The sequence below is a fragment of the Diabrotica virgifera genome, chromosome 10 (genome assembly GCF_917563875.1).
Source record: "Diabrotica virgifera virgifera chromosome 10, PGI_DIABVI_V3a".
Taxonomy (NCBI): Eukaryota; Metazoa; Arthropoda; class Insecta; order Coleoptera; family Chrysomelidae; genus Diabrotica; species Diabrotica virgifera.
In genome coordinates, this window is record NC_065452.1 from 106,545,839 (window position 1) to 106,563,142 (window position 17,304).

Here is a 17,304-nt window from a genome sequence, read left to right on the forward strand (position 1 = left end):
AGTTGTTATAAGTGTAAGCAGGACAAACATATTATATTACGATTTCGCAATGCGCGCACCCGCTTTTAGTAAATATACTGTTTTGACCGTTGCGTAGTGCGACAGTCGACAGTAGAGCCATTTCTTATTGAATGTGAGAGACGGTTACATATTTATTGGAATAATTGCTGTTTTCTTTATAAAACTTTATAAAACCATTCAATAAACTAATTATCAATAAAAAAAGCTGCATTGAATTCGTGATTTAGCCAAGGTAAGGTAAATTCCTTAAACTGCCGTTGTTTGACCAAATTTTCTAAGCACTATCACCAATATACCTTACCGTGTCACCAACTTACCTAACATAAGTTTGTATGTCAATTTGACATTTACTATCATTATTATTCATTTTTTGTTAAATTAACTCTTCTAAACATTTACTTCAAATAATAAGTAACAATAAAGCACAACTTATTTCTTGTTTAGTTGTCAAATTCCTATATTATTAGTATTTTTCATTTTTATCACCAATACAGTAGAACCTCGATTATCCGTGTGCGGATTATCCGGGCTGCGGATTATCCATGCTATGATTTTCTATTACTCAACTTGCATTTTTGAGGCTTTATTAAAGTAGCGAGACCGTAAATCACTCGACTTAAACCCTATACGCCGAGAAGGAGACTCATAATGAAATATTTACGTTTTCTGTTATTCATTTATGGTAGGTACATATGTATGTATATTACGTACATATGTATTATATATGAGAATTAAATGTTTGGATTATCCGTGCATTTCAATTATCAGTGCCAACGTCCGGTCCCGAGGAGCACGGAAAATCGGGGTTCTACTGTATACCTTTCCTTACCCTATACAACAATAGTAGATAAAATGTTTTCTTTTTAACTATTTAGAATGGGAAATAAGCCACAATATTATTAAAAAATGATTTTTATTAACGTTTCGACGCCCAAATTTAAAGTCTTCTACTTTAAAATGTATCATATGTATCTGAATTGCCGACATAAATGAGTCAAATTAAATAAATTATTAGAAGAATTTTTTTACTAAGCAACAACATTTTTGTTTATATTAATAGTATTTTGTATTTTGACAACGGCACACGATTTGGGCGTCGAAACGTTAATAAAAATCATTTTTTAATAATATTGTGGCTTATTTCCCATTCTAAATAGTTAAAATTGTAAAAATGCCACAAGAAAATAGCTTCAGAACAACAAAATGTTTTCTATTGTACCTCTTTAGGGGGGGTATCACCACCTGTTTCTTTGTTCACTATTTCGTTAGCTGCTGTCAACATGACTACATATCCATAATTGTTGCATAACCCAAGAATCCAATAGGCAGTTAAGGCTCTAATCCTTCTATTCTTATTAAACGTGGTTGGCGTACCCTTGCCAGTTTCAGGAGGTACGATAGCAGCGCAGCTCTCATAGTTATAAGACATTTTTGTAAATCAAAGAAGAAACAGCAAGAAAATACCTAAAATACAAAGTATAAAGTTATTTTATATGCGGTATGGAAAGTTTTTATAGGATAGAAGAAATACATTAGAAACTTGTAAAAGTTTGAAAACTTTGTAAACAAATCGTAACAACATAATTCTGGGCTATAAAACCAGAATCCTCGGGCATCTCAGTAATAATTATTATCCCGAAGAATTGTTTCTAGATCATTTTAATATAAACTATTCGTCTAAAGATTTTTTCTTCTTAGGCTGCGTTTAGACAAAGCGATAAGTCACAGCAACTTATTGTGATGACAAATTGCTGTGATTTGTTGATGATTGATACTCTGTTTAGACGCTGCGATATGTTGCTGCGATTTATCGCGATGTGATTGACCACAACAATTTGAAGAGGGGAGTATTGTGTACACTTTACACCCTTCAATAAATTATAACGAGTTTTCATCCTAATAGATCCTGTTAACTTCATCACAAAAATATAAAGGTTGGGTATGTTATACAGGGTATTTACAAAGTTATAACTAATTTCATATGAAAATCGTAACAAGTTCAACTCACTGTATAAATAAATAGCACAACGGCAATGGTATATTGATGCCAAATTTTTTTATTTATTGTCAAAACTTTTAAAAATGATTGATATTGCTAATTTTCTTTATATCTAATACAGGGTGAGTTAAAACTCAAGTACATTATTTTCTCAGTAAAATTTAAATGGGATACCCTGTATTTTATATCACTATTGAAAAGTACCATTACCGTACTTTAATTTGTATACAACATTCCCTATGCCTGAATTTATTAGTTTTCGAGATATTTTCATTTTTCAATGGACCAGTAGCGTGGCTACCCAGATCACCAGAATTTAATAAACTGGACTGATTTTTTTGGGGTTACTTTAAGAATGAAGGTTATAAAATGCCTCCAACAACAAGAGAGGAGATGAAAAATAGAATACAAATTGTATTTCGAAGTGTTAATTTACAAATACTTCGTAGTGTAAGTAACTTATTCAATGACCGTTTTTATTCATGCATATGTGTTAGGCGGTCATTTTGAACAACTTTGTAATTACATAAATATTTAAAATATTTAAATTTTTTCAAAAATGTTGTGTTTTGTGTTCATGTCTTTTTTGTAAAATTTTTTACTGATAAATTATTTTTCGTTCTTTATTTGTTACATTATTACATTTACATACAAAAGTAGTTTTTATTCGTTTTCACAAAATGTTTGTTTTGTGTTTGTTTTTTTTTTGCAAAATTTATAACTAATAAATTATTTTTCTTTCTTGTTTCTTACACTTACACAAAAAAGTAGTTTTTAATTGTTTCAAAAATTTTGTAAGTATGTTGTGGTTGTTTTTTTTCTGTAAAATTTATTACTAATAAATTATTTTGTTCTTTATGCTATATTGTTACCTTTATTACCAGATTGATAATGGTAGGGGAGCACAAGCAAAGATTTTTGCAGTTACTCGAGCGCATCAGATTATCATATGGGGAGAAACCTGGTACCCTGCAGATGTACTGTGTTTTAAAAATCTGAGGATTTGAGCCAAAAAAAAAGAATTGTTTCACAAAAAGCGAATATTTCGCGAAATGAACGTCAAATCGAAAAACTAAAAGCTACATGTTCAATATTTTTCAAAAATCTATCGAATGATACCAAACATGACCCCCACTGAGAGGGGTGGGGGGTAAATTTAAAATTTTAATTAAAAATGCTGCGATATTTCGCAAAATAAACATCAGATCTAAAAACTGCAAAATAAATTTATTCTGTATTTTTAAGAAATCTATCGAATGGTACCAAACACTACCCCCCATGGATGTGGAATCGGGGGTTACTTTAAAATCTGGGTCGCGGACGTTTCCCCAACTGTCATCAATACGACTAACTTCGCGCGTAACTTTGATACGAGAATTATAAAAAAAATACGCATTGAAATCCAGATCCCGTAATTTTTTAAGCGTAATAAAGTGAGTACAAAGACATACATATTTCTTTCTTTGTAATTACAGCTTCAATTTACCGTACACTTCTCGTAGACTCTGCCGATAAGGTAGAATCGAGTTGGGGAAACATCCGCGTCCGTTAAAATCTTAAATAGGAGTCCCAAATTTTAATTACAGATTTGGATTCTCTACGTAAAAATAAGCAAATTTTATTCGAAACATTTTTTCGAAATATGGATAGATGGCGTTATAATCGGAAAAAACGATTGTTGGAAATGGAAAATTAAATTAAAAATGGCAAGTCCCCACTAAAATGGAAAATTTTACTTAACTTTTTTTGGTTTTAGGACCTAATAATCACAACGCAATAGGTCCCCACAGCGCTCGAGTGACTGCACATTTAGCATACTTTGCTCCCCTACCATAACCAGTAATCGTAAATTGTCAGTTTTAGACAATCCAGTCATGGCTTACTCAAAATTTGGAAAGTTTTAGGCCGTCCGCACATGGGTCGATCGAAGACACGTCTCGAAGTTCGCGCGTCTTGCTCGTCTTGTACGAACCCTGCGGCACAAGCGATTGCTCTTCGCACACTTGTCGATTCAGTTTGCTCACATCTTCCAAACAGGAAGAACGCATTTGTATGTATCAACCAAAACAACTATTTCGATCTATGAAAAGTACGGTATTGTTACATTTTTAGTATAATTTGAATACAATGAGTATTATACTCAGGACATTTTTCTACTCCCCCAACGAATTTTATATTAAACACCTAGAAACAGAAGTTCAATGTTTTCAGAATTTTTGTATTACAAACAATATATTTCCACAAAGTTAGTAGGTACTACTACAATCAACGAACATGACATGCACCGATCTTTAAATAAAAGTAAAATTTCATTCAGCGCAAAAAACAACAAAAAATGACGGAAACAAATAATAAAATAAACTACCTATTATGACTGCAAACGAGCGTCTCACTCGAACTTTCTCGTGCACTACGGATCGCAAGCGACGGGAGTCGTACAAGACGAGGAGATTTGCAATCCTAAACGCTCCGTGAACGGAGCTCAATGCCACAACGAAGGAACTTTACTTTCGGGGAGAGAACTACGTGACTGGAATCGAGTCGAGTAGTTCGAGCGTCGCTCCATGTGCGGACGGGCTAGTAATTAATAATTTGCTCTGAAAAATGAAAATATCTCGAAAACTAATAAATTTAGAGATAGGTAATGTCTTATAAAAATTAAAGTAGATACGGTAATGATACTTTTCGATAGTGATATAAAATACAGGGCGTTCCTTTTAAAATGACTGAGAAAATAATGTACTTACTTGCGTTTTGACTCACCCTGTATACAAGATAAAGAAAATTAGCAATATCAATCCGTTATGATAATTTTCACAATAAATAAAAAATACGTCATCAATAATCCATTGCTTTTGTGCTTATTTTTATTTATACAGTGAGTTGAACTTGTTACGATTTTCATATAAAATTGGATATAATTTTGTAAGTACCATGTATAAGCGTTGTATAAAGGCGGAGATACATATCCGCGCCGCGAACTCCGCGCCGTGTGAGCGCCGCGCGTTCGTGGCGCGGTTAATGTTTGTTAAAATTTTTCATTTTGACGAACCTTCCGCGATCCAGAGGAAACTTACGAACATTTAGCAATTGTAGATAATTAGTATTAAATGTGGGTGCCTACATTGGATCCGTTTTTCTCCGATCAGATCAGATCCGATATCGGCCGACGTCGGGAGTAGCTTCTCCTATTCTCATCGAGAAGTGTTTGGTTTCATTCCGATTGGTTGCAAGTTGAGTTGCAAGTTGGTTGCAAGTTGGTTGCAAGTTGGTTGTAAGTTGGTTGCAAGATGGTTGCAAGTTGGTTGCAAGTTGGGGGTTGCAAGCTAATAAAATAACATGTTTAAATATATTCAATGTCATCATCTCATTTTCATTTTCCACGGTAAACATCAATAAGTTTGATATTTCCTTCCGACCACTCCATTACTAACAAATATTCAACTCAGGCGTCCCAAAACCAACAAACCACTCGCAAACCCGTCCAAATACGTATTGCGAACCATCAAAGCATTTGCTGAAAAGCCGACAGAAGTTAGATCTTGGTGCGCCGTGTGCGAGCCGTTTGTGTGCCACTTGAAAACACGTACCATCTGACAAACGAGTCCTGGCGGCTGACCTTGCCCGAAAATACACAGCGATAAATGCACAATACGACAAGGTCACGCGCCACGTCTCGCTTGTTCGATAGTACTAATCTAACAAATATGCTGCGCGCGAGCGGCTCGCACACCGAGCAGAGCGCATATGTATACCCGCCTTAACATAACAAACCTTTATATTTTTTTAATGAAGAAGTTAAGATGATTTCGAGTATAAAATAAAATATTGGGTGTTCCATTAAAAAAAACATAAGTTTGATCTGCCACTATGTTATCGAACACCCTGTAACATTCTAATTAATTTTGAAATGTGAAAAGTTGGCTACAATTTTTTATTATTAACTTTTATTGCTATCTATCACTATAACGGATCTACGGAGCTTTACCCCACTTATCAATCACCCTGTACATATAATTCTTATAGTTAATGAAAGTATTATATTATTGTTGATTAATTGGCAAAGCCACATAGTAAGTATCAAATTATAAGCATTATCAAATAAATGTTATCCATTTAATTGGATATGTAAATAAGTTCTAATTCGGTAAGATTCTCCTAAATTAATGCAACCCAACTACAATTCCGATAAATCGCTGTACCGTTTAGACACGACGATAAATTAAAACAACTAGATCGTTAGAATAAGTTGATGCAATCCGATACCAACTTCAATCCAACTCCAACTTCGATAAGTCGCTGCGATGCACCGTTTACACTCAACGATAAATTGCAACAACTCGATTGATATCGATAAGTTGCTTGATTTATCGCTGTGTCTAAACGACCCTTTAGGCCATCAGAATTAATTTTTTCTTTCCGCCTATTGGCGAAAGTTACTCAGCCATGATATCTTTTTATGTGTACCTACCTCTCTACACTTTAACTTTCCTTCTTGTATTACTTCTGAGTGTAATCGTTCTCCTCGTAATATGTGCTCTTCTTCATCAATCAGCCCTGATTTGTCCATTGTTGAACATAAGTCTCCTCCAGGTATTTCCATTTTCTTCTATTCTGTGTCTCTGCTATCCAACTGGTCATAATTCTTTTGAGGTCGTTAGTCCATCGCGTTGGGGGTCTTCTTCGGCTTCACTTGTCTATCCATGGTCTCCACTCAAGCAATATTTTTTGTCCATCTGGCGTCTTTCATTCTCGCACATGTCCCGCCCATCTCCATTTTTGCCTTTTAATGCGTTCGATAATGTCTTCCTCTTCGGTTCGTCTACGAACTTTCTCGTTTCTCACTCTATTTCTTAAGCTTATTCCAAGCACTAATCTCTCCATCTTTCGTTGTGTCCTTCTCAATTTTCCGCTGATGATTTTGTGAGAGTTAAGGTTTCTGCTTCGTATGTGAGGACTGGTAGAAAGCACTGGCTAAAAGCTTTCCGTTTTAAATGGATTGGGATATTCGTTTTAAATGTCTCTCATTTTTACGAATGCAGCCCAACTTAAACTTATTATTCTGAGTAGCTCGCATGTTTAGTTGTCTCGCGTTAACCCTGGTTCGTGACCCACCTTCTTCTTCTTCTTCTTCTTCTTCTTAACTCAGGCGAGACTCGTTAGTCTCTGGCACTTGGTCATAAGACCTTTGTACCAAACTCTGTTCTTCTCCTTAAACTTTAAGAAGTCCTGTGGCCTCAACGAAGGCCAACAGTTTTCTTATTGGTAGTTTTAGGATCTCTTCTGGTTCAAACCTCATTTGACCAGTGAAGTCCTGCCTTACATCACCTAGCACACTGCAATGGCATGGTATGTGTATGGCAGTTTCTTCTTCCATTTCGCACTTTCTGCACCATGGTTCATTCACCTTACCTACCCATTCGTGACCCATAAATGTGTATTTGGGTCACGAAATAAGGTGTTCTTATTAGTTTTTTATATTCAAAAAATTCTCTACCTTCGGGGCAAGCTCTTACGTAAAACTACCTCATTTTTGAATCTGTCCTTCCATAATATTCTCAGTAATATTTTTTTAATAGGTAGTATGGTCTCGAGCTTCAATGAGGACTTGGCAATGCATATGCCATAATTTCCACTAACTAGTTAAGCTTAGCTTGCCTGATTTACTTCTAAAGTTGTGGCTTTAGCCACCTATACCGCTGAAGAATTTTGAGAGTGTGGTGCGCTTGCGTTTAATGGTCTAGCGATAGTCCCAAGCATGTACAGCGTAGATCAGGAAACCTTGGGAGTGATGGCAAATAATTGGTTTTATTGGGCTTCAACAATAATAGCAGACCGGTGATGAGTTGCTTTATAATCAACAAGAAAAGTCTTTGCCCACGGCAGTATGAAAATTTGGAATGGGTCAAATTGTTGAAGACCTTTATACAGGGTGTCCCAGACTAATTTATCCAGGCTATATCTCTTAAATGAATAAAAATTTTCGAATGGGACAAAAACTGATCTATTCCATTTGTAATAGACTATACTTTAATATGGCGTAGGGAAAATCATCCCCTAAATATTAATCCCTTAGTTACAACCCCTAACTTAAATTTTTTAATAGCACCCTGTACAGGGTTATTCACTATATTTTAACCCCCCTGTAAACTGCTTTATTCACAGAATTAAAAAAAATGTAAAATACAAAAGTTATTCGATTTTTAAATTATGATTTTTTGACATATATATCGTACTAGTGACGTCATCAATTTGGGCGTGATGACGTAATCGACTATTTTTTAAATGGGAATAGGGGTCGAGTGGTAGCTTGAAAGGTTATTCAATTAACCTATTCAGTAATATAAATATTAACATGATTAATTATACCAGAGTGTCCAAATTTTTTTTTAATAAATTAATTGACACAAAAAGAAGAATGCATGTAATTTATTTAATTCAAAATACATTCTACTGCTGTCAGAAAACAAAAATAAATGATTATTGAACAAATAAACCTTACTTTTCACTTAAATTCAATGTTCAAGCTGCCACCCATCTGCCTCTTGGCAGTTTGAACATTCAATTTAAGCAAAAATCAATGTTTATTTGTGCAATCAACTTTTATTTCTGTTTTCTAACAGCAGTAAAATGTATTTTAAATTAAATAAATTACATACATTCTTCTTTTTGTGTCAATTAATTTATTACAAAAAATTGTTTTTTGGACACCCTGTATAAATAATTTTCTGAATGTTTATATTACTGAATAGAGAATTGAATTACCTTTTAAATGAGCTAACACACGACCCCTATTTTCATTTAAAAGAATAGTCGATTATGTCATCACGCCCAGATGGATGACGTCACTAGTACGATATATAATATGTCAAAAAATCATAATTTAAAAATCGAATAACTTTTGTATTTTACATTTTTTTTCTAATTCTGTAAATAAAGCAGTTTACAGGGGGGTCAAAATATAATGAATAACCCTGTAAATTTTTTAAAAGTTTTGGATGTGGTCTTCGATCGTCTATTACACACATTTTTTAAAAATAAAATCGGTTCGTAAATAATCGAGAAAATATCAGTTTATTTTTGTTAATAATTATGTGTCCCAGACTAATTTATCCAGGCTATATTTCTTAAACGAATACGGATTTTCGAATGGGACAAAAACTGATCTATTCCATTTGTAATAGACTTTAATATGGCGCAGAAAAAATCATCCCCTAAATATTCATCCCTTAGTTACAGGGTGCTGTTAAAAAAATTAAAGTTAGGGGTTGTAACTAAGGGATGAATATTTAGGGGATGATTTTTTTACGCCATATTAAAGTGTACTACAAATGGAATAGATTAGTTTTTGTCCCATTCGAAAATCTCTATTCGTTTAAGAAATATAGCCTGGATAAATTAGTCTGGGAAACATAATTATCAAAAATAAACTGATATTTTCTTGATTACTTACGAACCGATTTTATTTTAAAAAAATGTGTTGAATATACGATAGAAGATCACATCCAAAACTATAAAAAAATGTACAGGGTGCTATTAAAAAAAATTAAAGTTGGGTGTTGTAACTAAGGGATGAATACTTAGAGGATGATTTTTTCTAAGCCATATTAAAGTGTATTACAAATGGACTAGATCAGTATTTGTCAAATTCGAAAATCTCTACTCGTTTAAGAGATATAGCCTGGATAAATTAGTCTGGGACACCCTGTATTAGTGTTGCCCAAACTCAGTCTTGGTCTTGTTCTTGCGTTTTAGCAAGACCAAGACCAAGACCGCCTAATTTGAGCAAGACCAAGACCAAGACTTACCGTGCAAGATTTGAGCAAGAACAAGACTAAGCCTGCAAGACTCTTGCGTCTTGCAATTAGAACTGAGGGTCGTTTTATGAAGTATATTAGTTCGGGTATTTCTTAGGTAGGTACTCTATGAGAAGCAAAAAAATTTGTAAAATTGGACTTATGCGCCTTACGAACAATACCATAAACAAACATACATTCTTCGCTCTGAAATTAACTGTCCAGGTATTGAGAATAGCCGCCCTCCATTCATAAATTAATAGGTCTGGATCCCGCGTATGAAAAAAAGTTGATTAATAGCAAGTTGAAAATTTGTTACTAGCTTAAGGGTGTCTAGTCGGACAAACTTTGATACATGGGAACACTGGAACAGGGGAAGTTTTAATTGTGGAACAGGTTAAAAATTTGGAACGGTCAGACCACGAAAACGGCACATGTATTTTGTCCAACAGAACAGGCTTAAACTCTCCGAACAGAGATTAAACTCTCATGCAAAAATCAGACGGCTATTTATCACCAAATGGGCGTTTTAATGAGTGGAACATGTAGAATATGTCAAATGACAGGAATTATGACAGGTGGTAAATAGCAGTCTGATTTTTTCAAGAGAGTTTAATCTCTGTTCGGAGAGTTTAAGTCTATTCGGTCGGACAAAATAAATGTGCCGTTTTCGTGGTCTGACCGTTCCAAATTTTTAACCTGTTCCACAATTACAACTGCCCCTGTTCCAGTGTTCCCATATATCAAAGTTTATCCGACTAGACACCATTAAGCTATTAACAAATTTTCAGCTTGCTATTAATCAATTTTTTTTCATACGCGGGATCCAGACCTATAATGTATCGAAATTTTTAAAAAATATGTCATATGCTGATAAAAAATATACCACCTAATAAGTATGTAGTTCATTTTTTTCCTTAATTAGTTTTCTAGGAATTTAAAGACGACTACACGACAAATTATATCGATGTATAGAATAATAAGACTATTATGTATTTTTTTGTCTGCTGAGTGTGATTACGATAAGGAGACAGACTAGAACAGATAATGCCGTGCCGGCTAAATATACGGTGTAACCAAATACCCAAATATTTAGTCTACGAGGCACTCAACAAAGAAATATTTACAGTGAAATACATGGAAAACAAAAGGACCTTTATAGCTGTTTTTTCTGTAGGTAGTTAAATTAAACTGGTCATTTGTTTTATCAATCAACTGTTGTTCTTTTGTTACTCTTTGGTTGACATACACACTATTTCAAGAAACGGGTCATTTTTGGTCTCTCGAATTTCCTGAACTTGTTCGCTTTAAGTGGTTGATAATTTGATTTTTTATTTATTTGATTTTAATGTTTGATAATAATATAGCCTTATTCTGTATAAATATCGCTGTAATAATATTGTTTCTAGACATGTAAATTTGTCATTGTACACCGGGTGTACCAATCAAAGTATTCTTTTTTCTCAAAGACGCATCACTCTGTGGAATATTCTAGCATTTATAAAATATTGAAATTAAAACCCAACTATAGCCTCAGGTTTTCTTAACATTTTGTTTTTTGATTCATTCGCTTATATTGGATAATAAAAAGTTGGGTAATTTTTTAACTAGCCATGTTATTCATCAATACAGGGTGTTTTTAAATAAATATGGCAAACTTTAAGGGGTAATTCTGCACGAAAAATAATTTGACAGTTTGCATTATAACTGTATGTTCGCAAATGCATCGTTTCCGAAATAGGGGGTGTTAAAATTTTTCTTACAAACTAACGATTTATTTATTGCTCTAAATGAAAGTCGAGATATGCAAATGAAATTTGGTGGGTTTTATGAGGTAGTTATTACGCATTTTTGACATACAATTAAGAATTTAATATTCACCATTGGCGCGCATACGGGTAACATGACCCGTTTGTTTAGAATTACCCCTTAAAATTTGCCATCCTTATTTAAAAATACCCTGTATTGATGAAAAACATGGCTAGTTGTTAAAATACTCAACTTTACTGTTATCCAACATTAGCGAATGAAAAAACAAAATGAAAAAAATATCAGACTGTAGTTGGGTTTTAATTTCAGTATTTTATAAATGCTAGAAAATTCCACAGGACGATGCTAACTTTGAGAAAAAAACATAGTTTGATTGGAACACTCATTAGTACCGATAAGTTATCGGGTACCTATACAACGACAATTTAACTTCTAGCAACAATATTATTACAGCGATATTGTTAACGAATAAGGCTATATAATAATAAAAAATCACTTAAATCAGAAAACAGGTTTAGGAAATTCGAGACATCAAAAATGACCCATTTTTAAGGAGGTGCCTTAATTTCTTGGAGAAGTGTATAATTCTCGGTTTGGTATTCGGTACCAAAATGAGAACTGGCGTTAACATATGAAGGGCCAGGGGAAAGAACGATGAATGTCTATCTGCAAGCATTTTCGGTAAAATGAAAAACAAAGTTACATATTCATTGTTTTTACCCCTTGCCCAATCTTGTGACGTGATTTTAAGACGATTATCATATTTATTTCCCCTTGTCCATTCACAGGTTGATAGTACTCTTTCTAAGCTAACAGATTGCACAACAACCTCAAAATGACAAAAATTGACATTCATCCTTTTTCCCTCTGACCCTTCATATTGTGCACATCTGTCACTGAATTGAATTCTTTTCAAATCACACATTGTCAATGGCAAATACTCGAAAAAATACGGAAGTATAAACTTTGGTTAGCTGGAATATAGACACGGATCGCTTAGATCGTAGGTTCAAACCCCACCCGGTGTCAGTTGTTTAGATATTTATTAATTTGGTTGATCTTTACTATGGCTGTGATATTGAAGCTTAAAATTGACCTACTCTGTTACGTTGTTCTAAGATATGTAATAGGCTAATGGGCAACTGCGAGACTTGAAAGACTCTTGCTGCAAGACCAAGACCAAGACCTGGAACGCAATACCAAGACCAAGACCAGGTGTACTGTCGCAAGACCAAGACCAAGACTCTCTAAGTCTCGTCTTGGTCTTGCATTTGGGCAACACTACCCTGTATACATAGTATTTACTAGTCATATTATGCCTATTCAAAACCAATAAGTTTGTGCGTACATTAAAATTAATTCCATCCCACACTGTAATTACTACGAAATGGGTAAATTTCTTTGATAGATCAACAATTTTGACATACAAGGGATTGGTAAAAAAGGTAAACACCTACATATATTTATCCGCTCTTAATAATTTTTGATATGCATGTTCTCTGTCCCTTAGTAGTAAAATGGTTAAATTTTCAGCTTGATTCGTCAACTTACTGCAGAAGCTGGTTCAATAATGTGTTGGCATCGTTCTAAGGGAGGTGGTTGATATCCTGTTGGGGTATTTCGTTTCAGAGTACTGTAACTTCGCGAGTAAGAGCTGCTAAAGCCCGTGGAGGGTGTGTCAAATCAAGAACCTGCGACATATAATGTCCCAGACATGTTCAATTGGAGACAGATTGGACGATCGTGGTGGAAAAGGTAAATGGTTGATGTGAGATTGATCCATGAAGTCTAACGATTCTCTGTCAACATGCGCTCTGGCACGGTTTTATCGAAAAATCGGGTTGTGGATGGTGTTTAGGTATGGAATAAGATGAGGCTCCACAACTCCCTGAATGTAGCATCGCCCTGACATGAAAAGAGGCAGACTGTCGTTTTCGGTCATATACCGTTGGCATACCAGTTATCCATACATGCTCTTTAATCGCTTCTTCTTCTCTATGTGCCATCTCTGCGACAAAGGTTGGCAATCATCATGGCTATTTTGACCTTCGAAGCAGATGCTCTGAACAGTTGCCTTGAGCTGCAACCAAACCATTCTCTCAGGTTCTTTAACCAGGAAACACGTCTCCTTCCTACGCTTCTCCCACCCTCTATTTTTCTTTGAATTATAAGTCTCAAGATGCTATATCTTTCGCCTCTCATCACATGTCCGAGATATTGCAATTTTCTTGTTCTCTAGGCTGATAGAAGTCTAACTTAGCCTCCAGTCTTTTTTGATAATTTTTGTGAAAAGTTTATATAATATGTGTGATAGCAGACTGATAGGACGGTAGTTTTTTAGATCTGTTATGTCACCTTTCTTGTACAATACAACAATGACTGCATTGTTCCATTGGGAAGGGGTTTTTCCTTGGTAAATGCATTCGGTGAAAAGTTTGGCCAAAACCTGGATAATTTTATTTCCACCTTGTTTGATTGCCTCGATCACTACTCCGTCATCGCCAGAGGATTTATTATTTTTCATTTCTGAAAGTGTCTTTTTAACTTCGTATGGTGTTACTTCTGGCATTAATTCTGATCCCTGGTTTGTGATTTTGGGCAGGGGCTGATCTTGCCTTGCGTTGGTGCTCTCATACATTTCGTGATAAAACGATTCGACAACCTTAAGGATTTCGGCTCTATCCGTAGCAATGTGGTTGTATTTGTTTCTTATTCTGTACATATTTTTGTTGCCAATGTTATTCGTATTTCGCCGCAAAACTTTTAAAATTTTGTTTTCTTGAATTATTTCTCTTGTATTGTTTTCTCTTATATCTATAGCGATACGCTTTAATTACTATTTTTGCTAATTGTAATTTTAATATTTTTTCTCAAAAACAAAACAACGTTAGTCATTCAAACTGCATATTCAAATACGAAGGTTATGGCCTTACCCTGTGACATCTGTTGTTCGTCTATGCGGCAACAAACTGCACCCTCATTAATTAAGTATTTTATCAGACAGTTAATGTGTCAACAGCTAGCTATGCATTCGAAATTGTTTTTCTTAAAAACCGTAAAAGTAGACGCCAGACTTGATAGTGATTTATGTGATCATCTGGTCAGGGGAAAAGGAATACAAACATTATCTTCGTTTGTGGTTGCTTTCTTTAGTCACTACGCAGCATGCGAACCATTCACACATACCGACGCGACCCTCTCCGAGAGACCTAAACGAACACATTTTCGTTGCAAAAATAAAATTACCGTTTGTTTTATTATATCCATTTTTAATTAAATTCCGCAACTCACCCATCGGAATATATCTTTTCGGATTGATCGGTGGATAACTTTATTTAATTTCCTCAGTGTTGTGTAGTTGGAGTATTTTTCCGTCAGTTGTCTTCTTTTACTTAGTAACTCTTTGGTATTTTGGCTTAATTTTTCTTTATGGGTCACGACCGTCGGGCAGCACTCCCTTTCGGTTTCTTTTAGTGCCTTTGTTATGAGATTATTTGCTAGTTCGATGTCTTTTATTTCGTTTTCTAAGTCTTGTATACGTCTGGTTAGTCTATCTTCATAGATGTGGTTGTTTTCTGGGGGAATCCATTTCTTCTTTCGTGTTTTGAAGATCATCTTTGTTCTTTCCAAGTTGACATTTAATTGTATCCTTGCTCGGATTAATCTGTGGTCGCTTCCTATCAAAAATTTGTTAAGTACTTCAACATCTTTAATTATTTCTTTTCTATTCGTTATGATAAAATATATCTAATTTTTGACTGGACTTATCCATGTCCATTTACGCTGAGGCATTTACCGAAAAAAGAATTCATCATGGATAAATTTTCCTGGTGTAAGAAGTTGAGCAGACTTTGCCCTCGTTCATTTCTTTCGCCGTACCCATTCTTGCCCATTGCTACTTCTGCATCATCTTGTTTAAATCCCATTTTCGCATTAAAGTCGCCCTATTATTTAACGCTTATTATGAAGAGGTAATGCGAGGTAGACGAAACAGTCGGCATAAGAGTAAATGGAGTCTTAGTTAACAACACCAGATATGCAGATGATACAGTAATAATAGCCGATAGTTTACAAGACCTGCAACGACTCCTGAGTAAAATAGTAAGGTGTAGTAGAGAGTACGGACTCTCTCTCAATATCAAAAAGACGAAGTTTATGAAAATTAGTAAAAACAACCATAATAATAACGAAATCTTGATAGAAGAGGGCCAGCAGATCGAAAGAGTAAAAAAGTATACTTACCTAGGAACACTTATAACAGAAAATAATGACTACACTGCAGAAATCAAAGTCAGAATCGAAAAAGCACATTCTAATTTTATGAAAATGAAAAAAGTCCTATGTAGCAAAGATATAATATTAGCTCTTAAAGTACGCCTAACAAAATGTTACGTATACACTGTACTATACTATAGAGTAGAATCATGGACGTTAAATGTAGAGACAATGAGACGACTTAACGCCTTTGAAATGTGGACCTATAGAATAATTATGAGGGTTTCCTGGGTAGATAGAGTTACGAACAGCGAAGTACTGAGAAGAATAGGTAAAGAGAAGGAAGTTGAACTTACAATTAAAGAAAGAAAACTACAGTATCTCGGACATGTGATGCGGGGCGAGAAGTATGGCATCCTGCGACTTATAATACAAGGAAAGATGGATGGCAGAAGAAGCATCGGAAGAAGACGAATTTCATGGCTGAAGAACCTGAGAGAATGGTTTGGATGCAGCTCAAAACAACTATTTAGAGCTACTGCCTCAAAAATTAAAATAGCTATGATGATTGCCAACCTCCGTAGCGGAGATGGCACCTGAAGAAGAAGAAGATTCTGAGGGACAATGTCAAATCTTTGCTGCATAAAATCTTTTCCATTTTTCGGCACTATATTGATGCAAACAAATTATTCGGAGGTTCTTTGAGTTGCTTAATACAAATATACAATCAATACGGACCCCCGGAGCACCTGGGGCGCAGAGTCACTGCTAAGGGACGTCATCTTCTGGAGTATCGAGAGTATTCGGCACTAAACGAATAGGCAATCAGAACGTCACCCGGTGCACCTGGTGTCCAGGGTCATATTCTGGAGTTTAGAGAGTTTTCGGCACTAAATTGCAAACATAATACTCGGTGGTTTTTGGGGTTGCTGAATACGAATATGCAATCAAAACCGACTCCCGGAGCACCTGGTGCCAAGAGTCACTGCTAAGGGACGTCATCTTCTGGAATTTCTATGGCTTTCAGAACTAAGTGATTTTTCATTTTCAGAGGTTTTTGGGGACGCTTGACATGAATACGCCCTCAGAATGGACCCCCAGAGCATCTGGAGCCCATGGTCACTGTTAAGGCATGTCATCTCCTGGAGGTTCATGACGTGCCTCAGCAATGACCCTGGGCACCAGGTGCTCCGTGGTTCTAATGATGTATTCACGTTCAGCGCCCTCAAAAACTTTCGAGTAATCTGTTTGCATCAATTTAATGCCGCAAAGCCTCGAAACTCCAGATCACGTAATTATGTTCATGTTCAGTGACCCCAAAAACCCTCGAGTAACAAAATCTGGCCCTTAATGTACTGATTTTGATATGTTTATGCACTTTTCGATGCATTTTACGCTCTTTAAATGCAATTATGCATTTCCACCAGCATTTTTCACTTGTAGACTTTTTTCCTGAGGTCATCCCAAACACAATGCAAAAGGTTGCAAGTCGGTAGGTGCTGT

At 35.2% G+C, this 17,304-nt stretch overlaps 1 protein-coding gene across 3 annotated transcripts in view; it reads right to left on the reverse strand.

The window, feature by feature from the left end:
• LOC126878552 (battenin) overlaps positions 1–17,304 on the reverse strand; it is a 163,541-nt gene that overhangs the window by 89,596 nt on the left and 56,641 nt on the right. For all 3 annotated transcript variants that reach the window (XM_050641335.1, XM_050641332.1, XM_050641333.1), the window contains exon 2: positions 1,241–1,485. In XM_050641335.1, the coding sequence (XP_050497292.1) occupies positions 1,241–1,450 (210 nt within the window). In that variant the 5' untranslated portion in view covers positions 1,451–1,485. The remainder of the gene's footprint in view (positions 1–1,240; positions 1,486–17,304) is intronic.